We start from the raw sequence: 22,524 nt of genomic DNA on the forward strand, positions 1-22,524 counted from the left end.
GCAGCCAGGCCCGGAACAGCTCGCTCCTCGCCTGCCCCTGCCCCACGGCTGCCTCTCAGACATGGCTGGTGACTTTTGCGGGAACTTGGGGGTCTGCTGAATCAAGTGATGAAGGCTTAGATCTGGATATGTTGAGTTAGTATAGCACTGGGGTGTTGATCTGTGAGTGCCTTGGGTGGGGCCTGGATGAGGCTGGTTGACCTATTTGGAAATGTCTTTTGTGTGAAGTGTATCATTGGGCATGTGGAGATATTATTGATATGAGAAAATGCTAAGTAACTGATTTACTGTCTGAAAAGGGATTTACTATCGGGGAAAGGGAGGGAGGAAGAGACTGAACATAAACTGCACCTATGGATGAGGACAATGGGGGATGGGGAGGGAGCGGAGGGTGGGGTGGGAACCTGGTGGAGGGGGAAAGAAATGAGGAACCTTTGTAATAATATGAACAATAAAGATTGATTTTAAAAAAAAGAAAAAAAAAAGAAATAGGTGAGATGAATTTGAACAGTACATTTTATTTAGCCCAATGACTGATTTCAGCATGACATCAGTTTAAAAGTTTTATGAAATATTTTACGGTCTTTTTTATACTGAACTGTTCAGTATCAGGTGAGTGTTTTACAGCTAAAACACGTCAGTAGTAACGGGGTGAATTTCAGGCGCTCATTAATGCTTCTGGGCAGCGCTGGTCTAAGTGGTTTTCTGACTGTGAAGCCACCACTGGTTTATAACTGGTCACTGAAATTCTGTCTTTGATCTGATAGTGTCACTGTTGAGATGCGACCTCAATATTTAATAATCACTGAAATTGAAGAAACATCCAGAAAGAGACAGTTGTCTGCATATTTTCACTCTAAGAAAGAATATGCTAACAGCCAAACGTTTAGAAAACAAAATGGGCTGTGACCATACAAAGTTAATGCCCACCCATCTAGCTCCACGTTACTGAGGGGAAGGCCAGGTGGCCCCCTGCTGGAAGCTTTATGGAAAGGAGTCCAGCATTTCCATCACTGCAAAACCTCGGAGAAGCACTACTCCAGCTTTGACTTACCACATTGTGGTTTTGTGATCTGTGGGCTTATTGCCCCTTTTGGTAGATAGTGAACAGTTATGTCAGTCATGGACCGCTTGTTGCCTTGTCAGGGGCAGGCAAGGCTTTAGCTCAATCAGGATCACCTGGAGACCTGGTTAAAAGGCCAGTTTCCGACTCTGCAGATCTGGGTGGGGCCTGGGAGTCTGTTTCGAACAGGACCCAAGGGCAGGTCCATGGACCTCACGCTGTGAGGAGCACTGGTTTAGGGCGAAGATCTCATTTCTTTTCCTGTCTCCAAGACATTTGTCAAAATCTGAGATGTTTTGTTTGTCACAGCTGAAGGCTGCAATGTTACTGGCATCTAATGGGGAGAACTAGGGGTCCTACTAAGCATCCTGCAATGCACAGGGTAGCCCAGCCCGCACAAGGAATTAACCGGCCCAAATAGTAGTGCTGAGGTTGGGAGACCCCTGTCTTGGGGAAAATGAAGAAAATCAAGTATTTGTAATAAACTGTGTAAGGAACGTAGGGGTAGGTTGTGGTAAGGGCAGTGTAGGATGCTGCAGCTGATGTAGGTTTCAACCAGGGGCATTGAGGTAGGTAAGACAGATGCTGCTCTCAGGGGCACCAGACATGCACACAGTAGGCCCATTTGCTATTTTAACTTTGGAGTAAGACTGGTGAATTGAGAAAGGACACTACCTGGGAGGGCATGGATGGGGTTTTACGGCGTTAAGTGACATTTGACAGCTCCATAAAATGGCTTGGGTTTTGCCAGGGGCATTGTAGCCAAGAAGAACTGGTCATGGGGGCCCCAAAAAGCTGGAGAGGTTTTATGTGGCCAGGTCACAAAGCCTTAAATGTTATTATCCTCAGGACGGTCACCTTCATCCAGGAGGCAGTAGGATAAAGGCTCAAAACCAGAGTGTTCATTGTGGTTTAGGAGACAGTGGAATCCAAGTGAATGAGGCTTTGCTGCTGGTCCGTTGGCCTTGTGGAGAGGCGTAAACGTGCCTCAGCTATCCTAGTCCAATAACATTGTTTTCTGTTATATCTATCCTGCCTCTTTGTACATGAAGCCTGGAAATTTTATATACAGAGATTCTGAAGAAAAGATGGAACGTTCAGAAAATGCTAGCGCATGCATCCTTTCTGCTTGGTTCCCGAATGTCTCCTGCTCCCAGAGCCTGTTTGTGAATGAGAACATTTCTCAATGAGCCCACGGGGCCTCCAGCCTCCTGCCAGTGCCCGAGTGGGTGTCGGTCACAGGAGGGTTAGTCCTGCTCACAGTTCGCTCAGCTGGGTGGAGACAATAGAATGTGTGCGGCTCGGAGGCTCTCCCACTCCAGAGCCCGTGGCTGTTCCTGGACAGGAAGCCTGGGGATCCGTTAGGACTTCCATCCCGTGGCTTTGTCTATTGGGTCTTAAACATTCCCAGGACTTTTCATATCACTTCACTCAGAGTCTACACCATGACACACACCCATGCCAAATACACTTGGGTTGGTTTTAGTCTCTCTCTTCTCTCTCTCTCCTTCCTCCTTTCCTCTCTCCCCACACACTTAAGTGTTGGTTTCATGATCCAGCAGTTTAATGAAAACCAAAGTGCATCTTTTCACTGCGTGATGAGCTGGGCACATCTTTCTGACCAGGTGATGAGCAGCTGCGGCAGGAACCACAGCCTCGCGGCCCCCTGGAGATCCACTTCCTGGGACCCCAGGCGGGTTTGCTGATTTGTGTGTAGCCAACGAATATTGAATCCTTTTTGTGGTCCTACTCTATACCATGTGGTTTTTTTTTTAGATGAGTGGTTTTTTAATGCATGCACACAGTAAAGAAAATTCTAAAGATAAGAAAATGTTATATATATTATGAGAAGACTTCCTCCCCTACCCAAATTTTCCTACTTAAAATTATTCAAAAACCAATATAGTTGGTTTCTTGTGTGTTTTCCAGAGATATGTTTTGCATTTGCAAGGATATTTATGTAATTTTTAGCATGGGTGTCCAGACATTTCTATCTAAAATTTCCCTCTCAAACGAGGAATATATAATGTTACCTGCATTTTCTAGGTAATGTCACTGAGACGGTGAGTATAAGTAACTTGCTCCGGGTCCCATAGTAGGTACAGAGCTGGAATTTAGACCAGGAGCTCTGGTTTTAGGCAAAACTAAACCAAGATTCACGGACACACAGGCAAGCTAATCTCGTCCTCCACGCAGGCTCATTTTGCCCCACCTCAACGCTCTGTCTTTTTAGATGTTTGTTCACCATCTGTCTGTATGAGGAGGTGAAGGCCACAGCAAGGAAGAACAGAGATGAATACCACCTTTTTCCTCTCCTCTCCTCTCCTCCATCTCAGCCCTGGCCTCAGATTGCAGATACCACCCACCAAGCAGTGCCTGGCCAGGCACCCCCTCTTCAAAGGCAATTTAGGGACCAGGAGTTACTACTCAAGCTCAGCTCCACTCACGCTTCCTGCGGCAGCCTTCGCATGTCTGGCGATGTTTTGTCTTCCTGGTGATGCCTGAGTCCTCATGCCGGATGGCAGCCCAGGCTGGCCTGTGCCTTTATCGGCCCCGGGTGCGAGGCGGGTGCCAGCCCTCAGTCCGTGGTCCTGCATTGTCGCAGGTCTGAGCCATTCCACACTCTGAATGCTTGGAGCCCAGGCTTTCATCGCAGCTGCAGCAGAGACTCAGAGCTGCTCAGGCATTCCTATCACTCCTGCCGTTGTGACAGCAGCTATAACTGCTGAGGCCCTTATGCAACCAGGTGCCGTGCTTCCGCTCTCGGTGGGAGTTCTCAACATAACCTGTTGTCGGAATGGCCTATTAGGTGATCCGTAGGTTGGGGAGAAAGAGCTTACCCCATGGGGACTGTGAGATGAGAGTCTTTGTGGCCAGGGCTTTGTTACAATGCCTCCCAAAGGCTCCGGGCACCTGCTAGGGTTCCCCTTGAGAGGGGACGTGTGTACATTTAGAGGGTGTCATCTCATCAGGAATTCAGGGGCCTCACACACTCAGCGACAAAGAAATGCTGTCAGAGACCAAACTCCGGTTTTTAAATGGTGGCGATATGAGGTGCATGCTTCAAATTTTTTGTTCCTAGAGCGCTAATAAAATCGAGCTGGGTTGTATGACTTCTATGTTTGTCATTTCTCTGAATCGGCAGGTAACAAGGAAGGGACCCATTCTACATCCTGGGTGTTGCTGAGCATCCTTCTGGGCGCAGTGGCCATGCTGTGCAAAGAGCAGGGGATCACTGTGCTGGTAAGACCTGCTCTGAACGCACCCTCCCCCCTCCTGTAGAGGCAGAGTGAGCCAGCCCTGCCTGTGTGACCTCCTCTATTGCACCCCATTGCCAGCTACCGTGGTAGACATTTCTGGATCAATTACTTGTGCTCTTACAATCTTGGTTTTGCATTTGGGCCATGGTCGGCAAATTGCGGCTCTCAAGCCACATGTGGCTCTTTGGCCCTTTGAGTGTAGCTCTTCCACAGAATACCATGTCCTTGGTGAGTCTATTTTGAAGACGTGGCGATAGAAGAAGTTTAAGTTTAAAAAATTTGGCTCTCAAAAGAAATTTGGCGATCATTAGCAATTGGTGGGAATAAAATCAATAAAATATATTTTAAAGAGAGAGAGAGAGAGAGAGAGAGAGAGAGAGAGAGAGAGAGAGAGAGAGAGAGAGAGGTGATTAGTCCTCTTGGAGAGTCTCATAGAGAAAGGTGGGTTTTCTTGGGTGCTCTCATATTTGGCAGTCCTAAATGCAACAGAGGGCTGACCCCATTAGTGCTTCTGGTCCTGGTTAAAGAAGTACTGAGTTCAGATCATGTTATATTTGGCTTCCATTGGAAATGTGAAAGGAGAGAAGAGGGCCTTTTTTTAATGATTAATTTTTTACAGTGCAGAAGGGAGAGGGATAGAGAGTTAGAAACATCGATGAAAGAGAAATATTGATCAGCTGCTTCCTGCACACCCCCCATTGGGGATGTGCCTGCAACCAAGGTACATGCCCTTGACCGGAATTGAACCTGGGACCCTTCAATCCGCAGATCAACGCTCCATCCACTGAGCCAAACCAGTTAGAGTGAGGAGAGGGCCTTTGAGGAGGAGAGGCATGCACCTCCGGTGGCTGATCTGAATTGAAGCCCCTTGGAGGGAGAGACATTGAAATCCACTTCCTCTTTTTCTCTATTCTAGCCAGTGTCTGCCTTACATTATTAGAGGGAAATCTATAAATTAGAGATGTGAGCAGAAGTAGAGAAATGGAAAACAAAGGTGTGGGGTGTGAATGGCCCATGTAGGAATACCTTGGGAAAGGAAGGGCAGTCAGTGCTACATGGGGTTTGACACAAGTCAAGGAAAGATCAGTGGTTTTATTGGACTCGGTCCATAATGTTAAGGTTAGCTATCTAATGTACAAGATGGTGTAAAAGGAATTACTGTGACAAGATCCTTGAATTTCAGGAGTTACTTTTTAAAAGTTTGCTCTAAGCCAGGGTTTCTCAACTTTGCTATTATTGACATTTAGTGCTGGATCTTTTTTTCTTTTTTTGTCTTTTTATTATTAATATATGTGTATATATATGTATGTGTGTATGTTTGATATAATAGTAAAAGTGTAATATGTTAATTAGACCAGACAGCCGAACAACCTTTGGACAACCTTCTGGATGAAATCGGGACTGCGAAGGCTGAGCCCCTTGCACGAATTTCATGCATCGGGCCTCTAGTGAGTGTGTGTGTGTGTGTGTGTTTATTGATTTCAGAGAAGGGAAAGGGAGAAAGAGAGAAATATCAATGATGAGAAATAATCATTGATCCGCTGCCTCCTGCACACCCCCTATTGGGAATCAAGCCTGCAACCAGGGCATGTGCCCTGACAGGGAATGGAACCATGACTCCTGGTTCATAGATTGATTCTCAACCACTGAGTCACACCAGCCTGGCATGGGCTAGATCTTTTTTTTTTTGTTGTTGTTGTTAACCCTCACCCAAGGATATTTTCCCATCGATTTTGAGAGAGAGTGGAAGGGAGGGGGAGAGACAAAGAGAGAAAGAGAGACATTGATGTGAGAGATACATCAATTAGTTGCCTCCTGCATGCACCCCGACCAGGGCCAGGGAATCAAACCTACAACCAAGGTACATGCTCTTGACCAGAATCAAACTCATGACCCTTCAGTCTGCGGGCTGACACTCTATCCACTGAGCCAAACCAGCCAGGGCTAGATCTCTTGTCTTCTGGAGGCCTATCCTGTGCTCTGTAGGATGTTTAGCAGCATGCCTGGTCTCCAGTAGGACCCCCTCAAATGTAACAACCGAAAATGTCTCCCAACATAGTCATACATACCCTGAGAGGCAAAATCATCCTCTTGGGAACCACCGCTCTGCACCCATGCTCCTCCGGGTGTTTGAAGCCCAGTGGCATCAGCATCCCCTGGGACTTTGTAGAAATGTAGGTTTCAAACCCCACACCAGGACTGCTGCGTCAGAATCTCCACTTAGCAGGGACCCACGGTGCTTCCCGTTGACGTTTGAATTTGTGTGAAGAAGGACATGGTGAAATTCAGCTGTTTTCAAAAATTCGATAAGAACGTGGACATTTTGCCGAAACCGGTTTGGCTCAGTGGATAGAGCGTCGGCCTGTGGACTCAAGGGTCCTAGGTTCTATTCTGGTCAAGGGCATGTACTTTGGTTTTGGGCACATCCTCAGTGGGAAGTGTTCCAGGAGGCAGCTGATCAGTGTTTTTCTCTCATTGATGTTTCTAACTATCTCCCTTCCTCTCTGTAAAAAAATCAATAAAAAATATTAAAAAAAAAAAAAAAAAAGACCATGGACATTTTGAGGGTGTGGACATTTTGAGGGCACATTTAAGTGGGAAGGAGGAGGGAGGGCCAGACTTGTGCTTGGCTCAGTGCTCCTGACAGCCAGGCCCCGTCCCCCGTGGTGACTGTCCTGCAGCTCACAGGCGGAAGCACAGACTGTGTGAAAAGACAGTGGCGGCAGCCGCTCCACAGGGAGCTCTGCCTCCTGGAAAACGTTCACGCCCGGGCAGAAATGGTCCCCTGTGACCCACTAAATCATGCGTCTCTTGGGTGAACGAAATCAGGAAATCAGGGTTCTTGAAACGATTAATCTAGCGCTGGCCCGTGTATTGGATAATGAAAGGCTCCCAGCATTCCTGGGAGAGGGCTAAGTAGGAGTGTCATCCCTGCTCGGAAAACCATGAATCACCACTGGCTTCTGATGATGTATGATCTTTGCCACGAAGCTCCATATTAGAAGGCCACAAGTCATTTAGGGGCGGTGTTGTCCAAATGCACCAGGTATATTCTGACCACTTTTATCTTGAGTGGGCAGAGTTCTGCCCTGGGAAGTCCATTGCAGTGCAGACAGTAGATTTCCTGGTCAGGGCACATGCCTAGGTTGCGAGTTCAATCCCCAGGCAGGATGTGTGTGGGAGGCAGCTAATCTATCCATCTATCTATCTATCTATCTATCTATCTATCTCTTTCCCTTTGTTCCCCACTTCCCCTCTCTCTAAAATCAGTAAAATATATCCTTGGGTGAGGATTACAGAAAACAAGAAGTATAGCAAGCTGGTGGACATTTAGGAGTCTAAAGCTAAGGAATCTCCAACAGCCCATCACAGACCCTTGTGCATGTTCTGCTCCTGCTTCTGCTGCCCTTGCTGAAGTTGTCAGCTCCTGGTGTTCCTGGGGTTCCTGAGGTGTCTTTACTTATGTGGCTGGGTTTCCGAGGTTGATGGCTGCCTTTGTCTTCTTAGGCATAATAACTGCCCACATAACCACTCTGTTATGTCAATTAACCTGTTAACCGAGCGGGACCTATAAATACGTCAAACGTAAACAATATCGGGAAAGGGTAGGACGTATGAATACGTCCTTGAAATATATGTTGCGCCCCAAGAGGGACGGTATATATTTTTTGTAATTTTTTAAAAAATATTTTATTGATTTTTTACAGAGAGGAAGGAAAGGGGAGGGATAGAGAGTTAGAAATATTGATGAGATGAGAGAGAAACATCGATCAGCTGCCTCTTGCACACCCCCCACTGGGGATGTGCCAGTAACCAAGGTACATGCCCTTGACCGGAATCGAACCTAAAGGTCCAAAGGCCGACGCTCTATCCACTGAGCCAAACCGGTTTCGGCTATTTTTTGTAATCTTTATCATTGTTTGTAAAATTTATAATTTTTTAATTCGACGTGTCCATTTTTTTTTTGTCGGTATTCTTTTCTATTTTTTTGTAATTTTGTATTTTCCTTTGTGCTTTATATATATGAATAAACGAAAATATATATATATTTCATTTATTTTTATTAAGTATAAATAAATAAAAAATAATATGAAATTACGTCCTCCGGGCGTGACGTACTGACACGTCCTAGTGAAAGAGTACGCGCCCGTTACAGGTTGTGTCATTAAAAAGGGAACTTCCCGGATAACAGGAAAAGGAGGGAAGGAACAACCTTTGAGGAGGTCCAAATTTCTAAGTTATCCCAAATCTTACAGTATTCCAACATGCCGACTATGAAATTATGACTAACAGGTATTTATTAGCTAATAAATTTGACATATTACTATGAACTAATTTTGTAGGAACAATGGTTGTTTTTCCAAGAGCTGATCCACTCTATTTCTCACCTAGATGTAACAATATAATCACCCAGTATATAATTGCTACCTAATCAGAGTTAGGCACTCGCATCCTTGATTGCCTTGTTTTGCCTCCTCAGGGCTTAAATGCGGTCTTTGACATCTTGGTGATCGGCAAATTAAACGTCCTGGAAATCGTCCAGAAGGCACTATACAAGGACAAGTCATTAGAGGTGAGTGTGTACTTTTTGTCTTCAGCCCTGACACGGAAAATGTCAAGTACCAGCTGATTTAAAATGCCATTTTCAAAGTCCTTCCTGCGCGTCTGAATTCTAAAATAGCCAGCCTTTTAAAGCACCGTGTCAGCACAGTTCAGGTAGAATTGTTCCTGGCTGGGCCACACTTCTGTTTGAAAATCTGTGACATCGGGGGCTTTGCGGTGTCTTTGCAGAGCATTGGCGTGCTCAGAAACGGGGGTCTCCTCTCCAGAATGGCCCTCCTGGCTTTGGGGGGAGCCGGGGTGCTCTACGTGCGCTGGAAGATCATGGGCACCGGCCCGCCGCCCTTCACCGAGGTGGACAACCCCGCCTCCTTCGCCGACAGCATGGTGGTCAGGGTGAGTTCCGGGCGTGTCCACCCAGTTCCCCTGCCCTTCACCCAGCACACCCACAAAACCCCTAATCAGCGGAACCCCTCCGTGTTTGTTTGCCATCACGAAGGACACTCCAGGAGGAAACCAGGCTTTGATCGGGCGATTGAGCAGGCAGAAGCCCCCCTGTATCTCCATTCTAATCAAAATGGAGAGGTTCCTTCTAACATCAGGCTTTTCGCCGGTCTCGTTAGTATCTCCTAACCCCGAGACTTTCCTTATAAAGGAAATTGGCATGGCGGGGTTAAGATAAAATATAGCCGTGTCAAGTGATACCTTTAAAAGTCTAATGGTGTCAAGACTCCATTGCAAAGGTTGGCTCTCTCTGAAGGCCAGGGTGCCGGCGCTTTCATAGAGCAGTGCGTTTCACAGAGACGGAAACCAAGAGGAACAGCATGGAATCCTGGTCTTACGTTGTGAGGCACACAGGTGACCCCCGGGCCTCAGATTTCCTGGGTCACAGACTTCGGGCCTCTCTATGCAAGTGGGTCACAGACTGATCAGAAATGGGATAACGTATAGCAGAGTCTGGCGGCAATGCTGTGTTTTTCTCTCTTAAAATCTCCGTGCATTTCATAAATTGCAAATTAGAGCCCCTTGCCCACGGTCGAAAGTGGCCACATTTTATCTTCTATCACCGCTCTCCTGAAAGAGAAGCCTGCGGATGCCTCCCAAGCGAAGTTAGGACACATAGGTACATTTTCAAGTTTAGTATGAAGTAAATGTTTGTTTTCCTTTTGACTGACAGGCCATAAACTATAATTACTACTATTCCTTGAATGCCTGGCTGCTGCTGTGCCCCTGGTGGCTGTGCTTTGATTGGTCAATGGGCTGCATCCCCCTCATTAAGTCCGCCGGGGACTGGAGGGTAATTGCACTGGCAGCACTCTGGTTCTGCCTAATTGGCCTCATATGCCAAGCCCTGTGCTCTGCAGACAGTCACAGGAGAAGGTAAGAGACAGCGCCGAGTTTTAACTCCCACCCCGGGTTAAGTCAGAAGCATTTTGCTGAATCCATCACCGATCGTTTTAATGATTCTGTGGAAGTAATGTCTGAGGACATTCATTTCCGGTGCATATTTTTGACGAGGAGGAGTTCACCCACTCGGAATCCATCGCTGGCTCCAACTGGTGGGGAGTGAACTTGGAATAGGGGGTATGGATGACTGCCTTATCTCCCCCTCCTCCCCTCCTGAAGTAAGTAGCATTTTGAGATCCTTTTCTCGGCAGGTGGTAAAGAGTAATTTATGGTCAGAACAGAGGGTGTAATTGATGTGTGTTGTGCCGGTTATTTCACAGTTCTCCTTCAGAAAACCCTGGTGATTGCCATAGTGATTCTTTCTGTTGTTGTTTGGGACAAAATAAACTGCTACCCCAAAGAGACTCTTCTTTTCTCACCAAAAAAAAAGGGGGAGGAGGGGAGGTTATTGAGAATAAAATTGGAGGAAAAACAAATGTGTTTCGTGAGAAAGAAAATGATTTAAGATGATTTCCTTTTCGTAGAAGTATGGATTTAGATGAGTACTTTCTCAAAATCAATTAAGGTTCGAGTTTACCTGTGTTTTAAATTGGTTCGTAATTCTAAAGGTCGACAAACTTTTGCCCCAGTTCATTTATACGTGTGCCATTAGACTTTATTTTTAACATACTGTAGGCACAGGGACCAGGAAGGAGCCAGCAAATTTGACCTAGTTTCCCAGTTCATCCTCTTGTATCATATGGGACATTAGAAATGATAACCTGGTCCAGCCGCCTTCTACTTGACTGAAGTTTGTGGGGTTGTAACCCCCAAGGTGATATTAGTTTATTTCAGGTTTTATAAAGTTGAAGCTAATTAATTAATATTATCCCTGTTAAGTTCATAGGGGAATTTTTTCCCCCTATATAAACTATGTTAGACTAATTGGAACCAACATCGACTGAGCTGTTCAATACCTACATGGTTTGAGGTGTGTTAGGAGTAGATGAATTAAGAAGGCCTCACAAACAGAGTCATTCTAATTTCATTGTTATGAATCGTGTGACTTTATCCTTATGCTTGATGCTGAGTGCCTCTGTGAGATTTTTACATCTTTTTTTTTAAGATATATTTTATTGATTTTTTTACAGACAGGAAATGAGAGGGATAGTAAGTTAGAAACATCAATCCATGAGAGAGAAACATCAATCAGCTGCCTCCTGCACACTTCCCAATGGGGATGTGCCCACAACCAATGTACATGCCCTTGACCGGAATCAAATCCGGGACCTTTCAGTCCGTAGACCGACGCTCTATCCACTGAGCCAACCCAGTTTCGGCTCCACCTTCTTTTAATATTGCCAGGCTAAACCCTCTCTGCTGATGACAGCGTTTTGCTGCTGCCAGTACCTTTTCTCCATGGATAGCATGGGGGGAAAAAGCCTTTATTATTATTTTCATGTTGACTAGTACGTTTTCTTGAGATAGTTACAAATAGCCATTTGCATATCTCTCATTTTCCAGGATCCTCACGCTGGGCCTGGGATTCCTCGTTATCCCGTTTCTCCCCGCAAGTAACCTGTTCTTCCGCGTGGGCTTCGTGGTGGCGGAGAGAGTGCTGTACCTTCCCAGCGCGGGGTACTGCATGCTGCTGACGCTCGGGTGTGGCGCCCTCGGCAAACACACGCCGAGAAAGGTACTGGCCAGGAGGGGGCCCTCCGGAACCAGCTGGTTGGATGGTTGGACGGAGTTTCCTCACGACATTTACCATGTCTCTCTGTTCTCAAGAAACTGATCGCTGCTCTCGTACTGGGGATTCTGTTCCTAAACACGCTGAGGTGCATCATTCGCAGCGGCGAGTGGCGGAGCGAAGAACAGCTCTTTAGAAGCGCCCTGTCTGTGTGCCCTCTCAATGCTAAGGTGTGTTGGCTGCCCTGTGTCCTTAGAGAGACGTTCCTAGGAAATTGTTTTCCATTCCAAGACTGAATAAGAAGAATGTTTGCCTTCAGACAGAATCTAGCATAAGTCTGGGTTTCTCTCTCTCTCTCTTTTTTTTTTTCTTTTCTTTTGATAAAAATGTATTAAAATTCCCCTGTGCCAGAATAATTCAGAAGAAGCTATTAAAGCCAAGCAATATCTGCCCTGGCCAGTAGGACTCGGTGGGGCTTCATCCCGAGCACCGGAAGGTTGCTGGTATGATTCAGTCAGGGCACGTGCCTGGGAGTGTTGTGGGTTCGATCTGCAGTAGGGGGAATGCGTGACACAGTCTATAGAGGTTTTGATCTCATATCGACGTATTTTTCTCTCTCTCCCTTTTCCCTTCCTGTCTCTCAAAAAAAAAAAAATCAGTAAAAATACATTTAAAAAAGACAATGTCAGTGAAGCAAGGGTTTACTGAAAGGAAGTGTTACTCACCTCCTTTTGAAGTGGTGGCAGGGGAGCTAACACCATACATCCAGGCTGCGCTGGAGGCGGGCCACAGCTGAATCACACAGAGCAAGCTTTTCAAAATACATGCTCCGGCCATAGCATCCACCAGCCTCACACCATCATTGGAAGGTGATAGTACCTACAAATAGACAGTCATTGGATTCAGGAGGTTTAAATTGTGCTATGTGATAGCACTGGTACACATTTGCGTCACCTGTGGTTTCCCTGCTCATAATTCCTTTTGTTAGGCTGGGGCAGTGGTTGGCAAACTCATTAGTCAACAGAGCCAAGTATCAACAGCACTGGAATTTTTTTTGAGAGCCAAATTTTTTAAACTTAAACTTCTTCTAACACCACTTCTTCAAAATAGACTCGCCCAGGCCATGGTATTTTGTGGAAGAGCCACACTCAAGGGGCCAACGAGCTGCATGGGGCTCGCGAGCCACAGTTTGCCGACCACGGGGCTGGGAGAAAATAAATGTATCAATTTTAAAGTGGGTAGTGTTTTTGTTGAAGCAGTCTGGAAGGAATTTTTCCACTTGGATTCTTCCTGAATCCAAGCTCTTCGCTTCATTGGCTCTGCCTGCTTGGACGACACTAAACTTTTTTGAACTTTCAGTGCCCTTAGTAAAGGGGGCCGATAATGCCCATCTCTTGAGTTTGTGTCGAGGCCTTCCAGAAACCTGGCGTCTGGCGTGGCCTCATAGGGTAGTGAGAACATAGCAGGTGCTTAAGAAATGCTGGCTTTCTTAGGCTCATCTTAGTTTTAGTTGTCACATTCACTGACAAGAAGGGAATGTTACTTGCTCAAAGTGGGATCCCAGGGAGTTAGGTTAGAAGGATGTCTGTTCATGGAGATCATTATTACTAAACTAGAGGCCCAGTGCACAAAATTCGTGCAAGGTCTCGGCCCTCACAGCCCTGGCTTCATCTGGAAGGTTGTCTTGAAGTTTATCTGGATGTCGTTCCGCTGTTCAGTCGTTCTGCTGTTCAGAACGGATATGTTGATTTGCATATTACACTTTTATTAGTATAGGTAAGGGTTCATTCTGCCTTGGATCATAAGAATTGGATGCTCCAAATGAACCCTCAGGAGGTAGAAATAAAGAGCTTCCTGCAGCTCTCTCGTTTTTACATTCTCTAAGAAAAAGCAGTGATTTCAGGTAAAGTTATATGAGCAAATCTAATGAGTAGTTGATATCTTATTGTGACCTCGAAGCAAAGAATAGCATAAAAAATACTGACTCCTTGTTTGTCTTTTTTTTGGATTAAAAAAACCCTTGATCATGCTTTATAACTAAGAGACTTAAATAAAAAAAAGTGAATTATTTTAAACTTAGCATTAATTTGATTTGTTTGCCTGCCCATTACTAAAAACAAATTGTCTGTGATTTAATTTTATGCATGTTAATAGATTTGTTTTATTTTTACTTTGGTATTTGAATAGCAGAAATTATGTCTCCTATTTATATAGTTCTTTCCTATAAGAAACTCAAATTTCTTTGTAGTGGCTCTATCATTAATCTCATTATATTCCCTTTAAGGTTTTTAGAGAGAGGATTATTATTATTATTATTATTATTATTATTATTATAAACTAGAGGCCCAGTGCATGAAATTCGTGCATGGGGGGGGGGGGGATGTCCTTCAGCCCAGCCTACACCCTCTCCAATCTGGGGCCCTTCGAGGGATGTCCGACTGCCGGTTTAGTCCCAATCTCACTGCCTAAGTGGGCAGTCGGACATTCCTCTCACAATCCAGGACTGCTGGCTCCCAACTGCTCACCTGCCTGCCTTCCTGATTGCCCCTAACCGCTTCTGCCTGCCAGCCTGATCACCCCCTGGCCACTCCCATGCCAGCCTGATTAATGTCTAACTGCTCCCCTGCCAACCTGTTTGCCCCCAACTTCCCTCCTCTGCCAGCCTAACTGCCCTCCCCTGCAGAGTTAATCACCCACAACTGCCCTCCCTTGCAGGCCTGGTCCCTCCCAACTGCCCTTCCCTGCTGGCCATCATGTGGTGGCCATCTTGTGTCCACATGGGGGCAGGATCTTTGACCACATGGGGGCAGCCATATTGTGTGTTGGAGTGATGGTCAATCTGTATATTACTCTTTTATTAGATAGGATGGGAGAAAGTGAGGCATAGAAAAATCACTAGCTTAGTGATCTGGGTGGCTAGATGGAGACCTGATATGATACAAGTTACTCCAGTAAATAGGGGAGGTGAGAAATGGGGCATGTGTATGGAACCTACCGTGTTTCCCCAAAAATAAGACATCCTCTGAAAATAAGACCTAGCGCATGGAAAGATAAGACATCCCCTGAAAATAAGACCTAGCGCAACTTTGGGAGAAAAATTAATATAAGACACTGTCTTATTTTCAGGGAAACAGGGTATCTATGTGTCCTAGTGACATGACTTCATATGTTGTAGACCAGAAAACACAGGGTGTGCACACATGGGCACACCCACAGTAATTCTATGTCTTCTTCAAAAATGGACCTGGTGGTGATAGTCCTTTCTAAGAACTTTTTTTAGTGATGCCATTTAGTCCGAGCAAAGGAGAGATTATATTTTACTTTCCACTATAAATTGAAATGTTATAAAATTGTCTTTACTTTCTTTTGTTTAGGGGAAAAAAAAGCTAGGTTGATTTCAGGGCAGAGATCTCATTAGGAAGACACTGGTTTCCTTCAACTCCGTTACAGGAGGTACAGTTTTTGCACTGGTATCTACTTTATGTTCAATGACTATTAAGTAAGCAGTTGACACCTGGTTCTAGAGTAGGCCCAGATTTACAAACAGGCTCATCTTTCTCAAAAGTTTGCAATGTCTAGGCAGTGCTTGGTCTTCGTTTGAACAGTGCTTTTGCATATGGTACGCACTCAATATTAGTGACTGAATTGAGCCAAATGGAAATTAAATTCCTTGAGCTTACTGTGGTGAAATGCCAAGTATCTACCTAAGTTGATAGTCATTTCTAGGTGTTTTTTTTGTTTGTTTGTTTGTCTTGTTTTAATATATTTTAGTGATTTTTTACAGAGAAGAAGGGAGAGGGATAGAGAGCTTGAAACATCGATGAGAGAGAATCATCAATTAGCTGCCTCCTGCACACCCCCCAGATGTGCCCACAACCAAGGTACATGCCCCTGACCGGAATCGAACCCCAGGACCCTTCAGTCCGCAGGCCGAAGCTCTATCCACTGAGCCAAACCGGTTTCAGCCATTTCTAGTTTTTAAGGCTTTAACGTGTGTGTCACTTTTGTGTCAACTCTGGGATACAATTCTAAACTCTCTTTTAACAATGAAAGGATCACATCCCACAATGAGGCATTTCCTTTAAGGAGGGATCCGGGATAGATTATAGGATTTTCAGGGGCTTAGAAGATTTTAAATTTAACATCCACCCTTGGCAGGATGTTTGAAACGAGCTGGTTTTGTTGCTGGTGTTAAAACCGCCTTCCGTTACTGTGGCTTTTACCTCCTTTACACTCACAGGTCCTTGGGCTGCGGCTGGCTTTCTCTGCGGCTTCTGTGCTGGGTCATTGCCTCAGCTCAGGAATCACAAAGGCTGGAGGGAAAGCTCACGTCTAAATAGGGTTTTTCAGTCTCTTCCCTTCCCTGGAAACAGAAATCACTCATTCTTTTAAACACTATTTTAAGTAATCCGTGGCCGGGTTATTTTGTTTTGTCTTTGTAAGGTGGGTTATCCAAGCTGCTGTTTTCTGTTCAAATACTTCCCCTCCCATAACCCGAGGATACGGCTGGCCTCGGGGCCAACCCATGTGCCAGTGCTTCCTTCCGAGCCGTCAGGTTGTTAAGGAGTGCCCCAGAACAGAAATGACGGCAGCCTGAATGCCCTGAGGGCCCTCGCCCTCCCTCATCTTCCCGCATCTCGCCTTGCAGGTGTCTGGCGGAGGGTGTCTGGCAGAACACCGTCTGTGCTGCAGAGGGCACTTGAACTCTTTGTTTGAGCTTTTTATTGAGAAAACAGAATTTCCCCGGAACAAAGGAAAGCAGCGGGAGCTCCGGGGGGAAGAGGCGGGGGAGCGTGCCTCAGAGCCCTCTTTGTATTCTGGGGACCGCGGGCACATCCCTCCTGGGCTGGATTCTCCAGATTTGGTTCTTTTGTGTGAGGGGCCAGGAGGTGGAGTAACGTGTCTGGGAGAGGCACAAAATCAAACCATTTAGAACATACTTTTCAACAGCTGACCCTGGCATTAACCAGCCTCCAAGCTATGATTTGAAGATGATTGCACCTACGGATGGACAGTAATTTGAGCCAGGAAGTTTTAAATTATGCAATGTGCTGTGCAGTGGTGCACGTTTCTGTCACCCGCGGCATCCCTGATTGTTATCTCCCTTTCTTCTATTCTTTTCTCACATGGTGGCGCAAGCCCCTGGCCACGTCTGTAGGGTTTTAGCTAAAGTTCTGGTGCAGGGGGCTGGGTGGGAAGGGTGGGGTTGTTTTGGTTTTAAATACCATTACCTTTTGTTTTCATTTAGAAGATATGGTAGTTATCCCTATTCTGGAGAAGAAGTCTATCAGCTAATGACCAAGTTTTTATCTCTTATTTTCAGGTTCACTACAATGTTGGCAAAAACCTGGCTGACAAAGGCAATCAAACAGCTGCCATCAGATATTATAGGGAAGCTGTAAGGTACTGCAGGCATTCTGTCTCATTTATATATATGTACTAGAGGCCCGGTGCATGAAATTTGTGCATGGGGGAGGGGATCCCTCAGCCCGGCCTGCACCCTCTCACAATCCAGGACCCCTCGGGGGATGTCCAACTGCCCTTTTGCAATCTGGGACCGATGGCTCCTAACCATTCACCTGCCTACCTGATTGATCGCCCCTAACCACTCGCCTGCCTGCCTCATCACCCCTAACCACTCTGCCTACCTGCCTGATTGTTTCTAACCCCTCTGCCTGCCTGATCACCCCAGCCACTCACCTGTCTTCCTAATTGCCTCTGACCACTCTGCCTGCCTGATTGCCCCTAACTGCTCACCTACCTGCCTGTTCTCCCCTAACCACCTCTGCCTGCCTGCCTCATCACCCCTAACCACTTGCTTGCCTACCTGCCTGATCGCATCTAACAACTCTGCCTGATTGCCCCTGAGCACTCTGCCTGCTTGCCTGATCACCCCTAACCACTTCTGCCTCAGCCCCCGCCACAGTGGCTTCCATAAGGTCGTTCGACTGTCTGGTCTAATTAGCATATCATGCTTTTATTATTATAGACTCATAACTTTCTAAAGTTAAATACCTGTCCCCTTACCCTAGCCAGTTTGGCTCATTGGATAGAGCATTGGCCTGTGGACTGATGGTTCATAGGTTCGATCCCGGTCAAGGGGACATGCCTGGGTTATGGGCTCAATCCCCAGTGAGGGCCGTACAGAAGGCAGCCAATTAATGATTCTCTCTCATCGTTGATGTTTCTGTCTCTCCCTTTCCCTCTAAAATCAATACAAGTATATTTAAAAATAAAAAGCTGTCTCCTTAACGACCCCAACTTTAAGATACCCTTGCCAATTCCTCAGAGCTTAGTGAAGACAACTGAACATTAACAGATGGCTTGGTTTCTTCTCTCCACTTTCAGATTAAATCCCAAGTATGTTCATGCCATGAATAACCTTGGAAATATTTTAAAGGAAAGGAATGAGCTACAGGAAGCGGAGGAGCTGCTGTCTTTGGCTGTACAAATACAGTAAGCATTGTTTTTAGAATTCTGCTCGTGGTAAAGAAATGAGCTCCTGCCTTTGGGGGCCTGAGCCTTTCTCTTCCTTGTTTTCCTTTTCAAACTGCTCTTCCAGGCCAGACTTTGCTGCGGCGTGGATGAACTTGGGCATCGTGCAGAACAGCCTGAAACGGTTCGAAGCTGCCGAGCACAGCTACCGGACAGCAATCCGACACAGGAGGAAGTACCCCGACTGTTACTACAACCTCGGGCGCTTGGTAAGTAGCCTGTGACTGCAGAAGAAAAGTTTGGGTTTTTTCTTTATTTATAATAAAATGAGGATACTAATACCCCATACAGTTCTTTCACTTAAGTTTATCTCATTTGAAGGCTGCTATTTGATTTCCTTATATTTAACTTCTAAAGCTTAATTAGAGAGCCGTCCAACTTGAATTAGCCAAGCTTAAGAGAGCACAGAGTCAATAGGTCAAACCAGAGAATAAATTAGAATTTTTAAAGTCCCTTGTGCCTTGCACTCCTAGGGATAAGGTAACTTCCTGATAAACATTAGTTCCTCTGTTTTGAAATCACAAATAAATACTGAGATTTAAAAAAAACATAAACCTATAATGTGATTTCTTTGATTTTTTTATTTTTATTGAATTTCTTGGGGTGATATTGATTAATAAAATTGTATAAGTTTCAGGTGTACAATTCTATGATACATCATCTGTATAGTATATATCGTGTGTTCACCACCCCAAATCAAGTCTCCTTCCATCCCATTTATTCCCTCTTTACCCTCTTCTACCTCCTCCATAGCCCCCTCACCCTCTGGTAATCCCCAGTTGTTGCCTGTGTCTGAAGGGATTTTTTTTTTTCTTACCGAATCCCTTCACCTTTTTCACCAAGCCCCTTAACCTCCTTCCCCTTTGGCAGCTATCAGTCTGTCTCAGTATCTATTGATCTGTTTCTATTATGGTTGTTCATTTATTTTATTCATTGGATTCCACATATACGTAAAATCATATGATATTTGTCTTTCTCGGACTGGCTTATTTCACTTAGCATAATGCTCTCCAAGTCCATCCATGCTATAACAAAATGTAAGATTTCCTTTTTCTCTCTCTCTCTCTCTCTCTCTCTCTCTCTCTCTCTCTCTTTTTTTTTTTTTTATGGCTGAGTAGTATACCATTGCGTAAATATGCCACAGCATTTTTATCCTTTCATCTACAGGGGCACTTGAACTGCTTCCAAATCTTGGCTATTGTAAATAATGTTGCAATGAACCCCTATTTTCATACATTCTTTCTAATTAGTGTTTCTGGTTTCTTGGGATATATTCCCAGAAGTGGAATTGCTGGGTCTTGAGGCAGTTGCGTTTTTAAATTTTTGAGGAAACTCCATCCTGCTTTCCACGGGGGCTGCACCAACAGTGCATGAGGGTCCTCTCTTCTCCACATCCTCGCCAATACCGTTGCTTGTTGATTTATTGATGACAGCCATTCTTGACAGGTGTGAGGTGATATCTCACTGTGGTTTTAATTTGCATTTCTCTGATGAGTAGTGATGTGGAGCATCTTTTTATATGTCTGTAGTTCTCTCTGGGGAGAGGGGTTGCAAGACAGTAAAACTTTCAGCATAATCATGTAAGTAGAGACCAAAAAATTCAATCACACACAAAGCAGGTGGACCCTTGCAAAGTTAATTAAGTGAGAATAAGGGCTAGCTGAGGGACGGGAACAAATCGGGTGTTACCTGAATCCCTGCATTGGTGGTTACTGTCTCTATTTACTGTGTCTTTTAAACTAGTACTTGCATGACATATCATACTTGATTCCATATGAATTCCTTTTTTATTCTTTTTTTTTTGGGGGGGGGGGGGACTCTTTTTTCATTTCATTGCATGCAAATGATCTAAACCTATAGCTTTGTAGGTTATGCTTTAAAGCCCTAATACTGAAATAGTCTTATTCCTTAACCCTAGTAGCTGCCTGTCACTGCAATTCCTTGGGATTTGGAAAATACAGTATTTAAGCTAAATGTGCCTTCTGTAAGAATTACATCCCAAGAAAGGAAGTTGGAATATAAAGTTTAGGTTTTTATCATGTGTTCCAGTGCTTGGAATTCATTCCCACTTTCGTGTAGAAGATCATGTATACTGTTAAATAGGCTGATACTTGTCCTGGCTGGTGTGGTTCAGTGGGTTGGAGCATCATCCCATACACCAGAAGGTTGCAGGTTTGATTCCAGTTGAGGGCACATACCTAAGTTGTGGGTTAAATCCCCAGTCAACGCATGTGCAAGAGGCAACCAATCAATGTATCTCTCTCACATTGCTGTTTCCCTCTTCCTCTCCCTTTCTCCCTCTCCGAAAATCAGTAGTAATAAAATAATTTAAATAGACCGAGACCTTTATTGCTCTCTGAGTATATTGTTTACTAATTATGCTGCCATGAAGTGATCTTCCTCTTCCCTCTGCCAACTGTTCTTGCTTATTTAAAGATTTTGTTCTCCATTGTTGTTTAATTATCCAGCCTTGGCCTGCTTGACAACTTAAAAGCATTAAGAGCTTAATCTTTTAACAGCTCAACCAACGCATTTATATATTGACAAATAAAATGAACAAAATAACTTAAAAGTTTCTTTTTTAAAAAACCCTCCTTAAAGTAAAGGCAAAAATAAAGGAATGGGACTATATCAAACTAAAAAGCTTCTGCACAGCAAAAGAAACAACAAAACAAAAAGACAGCCAACCAGATGGGAGATGGTATTTGCAAGCAGTAGCTCCAGCAAAGGTTTAATTTCCATAAAGAACTCATAAAACTCAACACAAAGCAAACTAACAACCCGACCAAAGAGTGGGAAGAGGACCTGGAAATACACTTTTTCCCAGAAAACACACAAATAGCCAATAGATACATGAAAAGATGTTCAACCTCACTGGCAGTGAGGGAAATGCAAATCAAAACTACAATGAGATGCCACCTCACATCTGTTAGAGCGGCCATTATCAATAAGACAAGCAATAACAGTGTTGGAGAGGCTATGGGGAAAAAAGGAACTTTCATTCACTGCTGGTGGGAATGTAGATTGATATAAGCAGTCTGGCGATTCCTCAAAAATTTAATAGAGCTACCATACAACCCAGTAATTCCTTTGCTGGGGATATATTGAAAACACTCAAAATTATATATTCACAAAGAGATATATACCCCTGTGTTCAATGCAACATTATTCATGGTGGCCAAGAAATGGAAACAACCAACGTGTCCTGTAATAGAGAACTGGATAAAGAAGATGTGGTAAATATACACAATGGAATTCTACTCAGCCATATAAGAAAGGATGAAATAGCACCATTTGCAACAACATGGATGGACCTTGAGAACATTATGCTAAGTGCCATAAGTCAGTCAGAAAAAGCTAAGAACTGAATAATTTCACTCATATGTGGGATATGAAAGTGAAACTCGTGAACACAAACAGCAGTGTGATGATTGCCAGAGGGAAGGAGCTGGTGAGAGGAGATTTGATTTTGGGTAATGGGCTCATGGTGCAATAAACAGATCTTGTAACATAGAAACCCACACCTGAAACCTATATGTTCATGTTGACCAATGTCACCCCAATCAATTTAAGTAAATATTTTTATTTTATTTTAAAAAAAAATATATTTTATTGATTTTTTTACAGAGAGGAAGGGAGAGGGATAGAGAGTTAGAAACGTTGATGAGAGAGAATCATCAACCAGCTGCCTCCTGCACACCCCCCACTGGGGATGTGCTCACAACCAATGTACATGCCCTTGACCGGAATCGAACCTGGAACCTTTCAGTCCGCAGACCGACGCTCTATCCACTGAGCCAAACCGGTTTCGGCTAAGTAAATATTTTTTAAATCCTCTAGTCACTGTGCAGTAACAGGGTACAGAAATGTATTTTGATTTCTAGATCCAGATAAGAAAAGAATATAATGCTGTTCTCCTGTGAAACAGGAATTGGCAAGAGCTGGATTATTTGGGACATATTACTGATAATAGAAAACTATAACAATAGTGACTGGGATATTTACTAGAGACACGTCATTATTGCAGGGACTAATTGCATTAGGCAGGATCCATTCAGGAAAATAGAAAC

The 22,524-nt window shown here is 44.6% G+C and overlaps 1 protein-coding gene across 1 annotated transcript in view; it reads left to right on the forward strand.

The window, feature by feature from the left end:
• TMTC4 (transmembrane O-mannosyltransferase targeting cadherins 4) overlaps positions 1-22,524 on the forward strand; it is a 60,814-nt gene that overhangs the window by 26,456 nt on the left and 11,834 nt on the right. Inside the window, exons 6-14 of the mRNA XM_084880265.1 lie at positions 4,209-4,306; positions 8,804-8,896; positions 9,115-9,279; positions 10,061-10,263; positions 11,794-11,965; positions 12,058-12,189; positions 17,283-17,362; positions 18,308-18,415; positions 18,522-18,663. Coding sequence (XP_084736391.1) covers positions 4,209-4,306; positions 8,804-8,896; positions 9,115-9,279; positions 10,061-10,263; positions 11,794-11,965; positions 12,058-12,189; positions 17,283-17,362; positions 18,308-18,415; positions 18,522-18,663 — 1,193 coding nt within the window. The remainder of the gene's footprint in view (positions 1-4,208; positions 4,307-8,803; positions 8,897-9,114; positions 9,280-10,060; positions 10,264-11,793; positions 11,966-12,057; positions 12,190-17,282; positions 17,363-18,307; positions 18,416-18,521; positions 18,664-22,524) is intronic.

The sequence above is a fragment of the Pipistrellus hanaki genome, assembly GCF_964339955.1.
Source record: "Pipistrellus hanaki genome assembly, chromosome: 3".
Classification (NCBI taxonomy): Eukaryota; Metazoa; Chordata; class Mammalia; order Chiroptera; family Vespertilionidae; genus Pipistrellus; species Pipistrellus hanaki.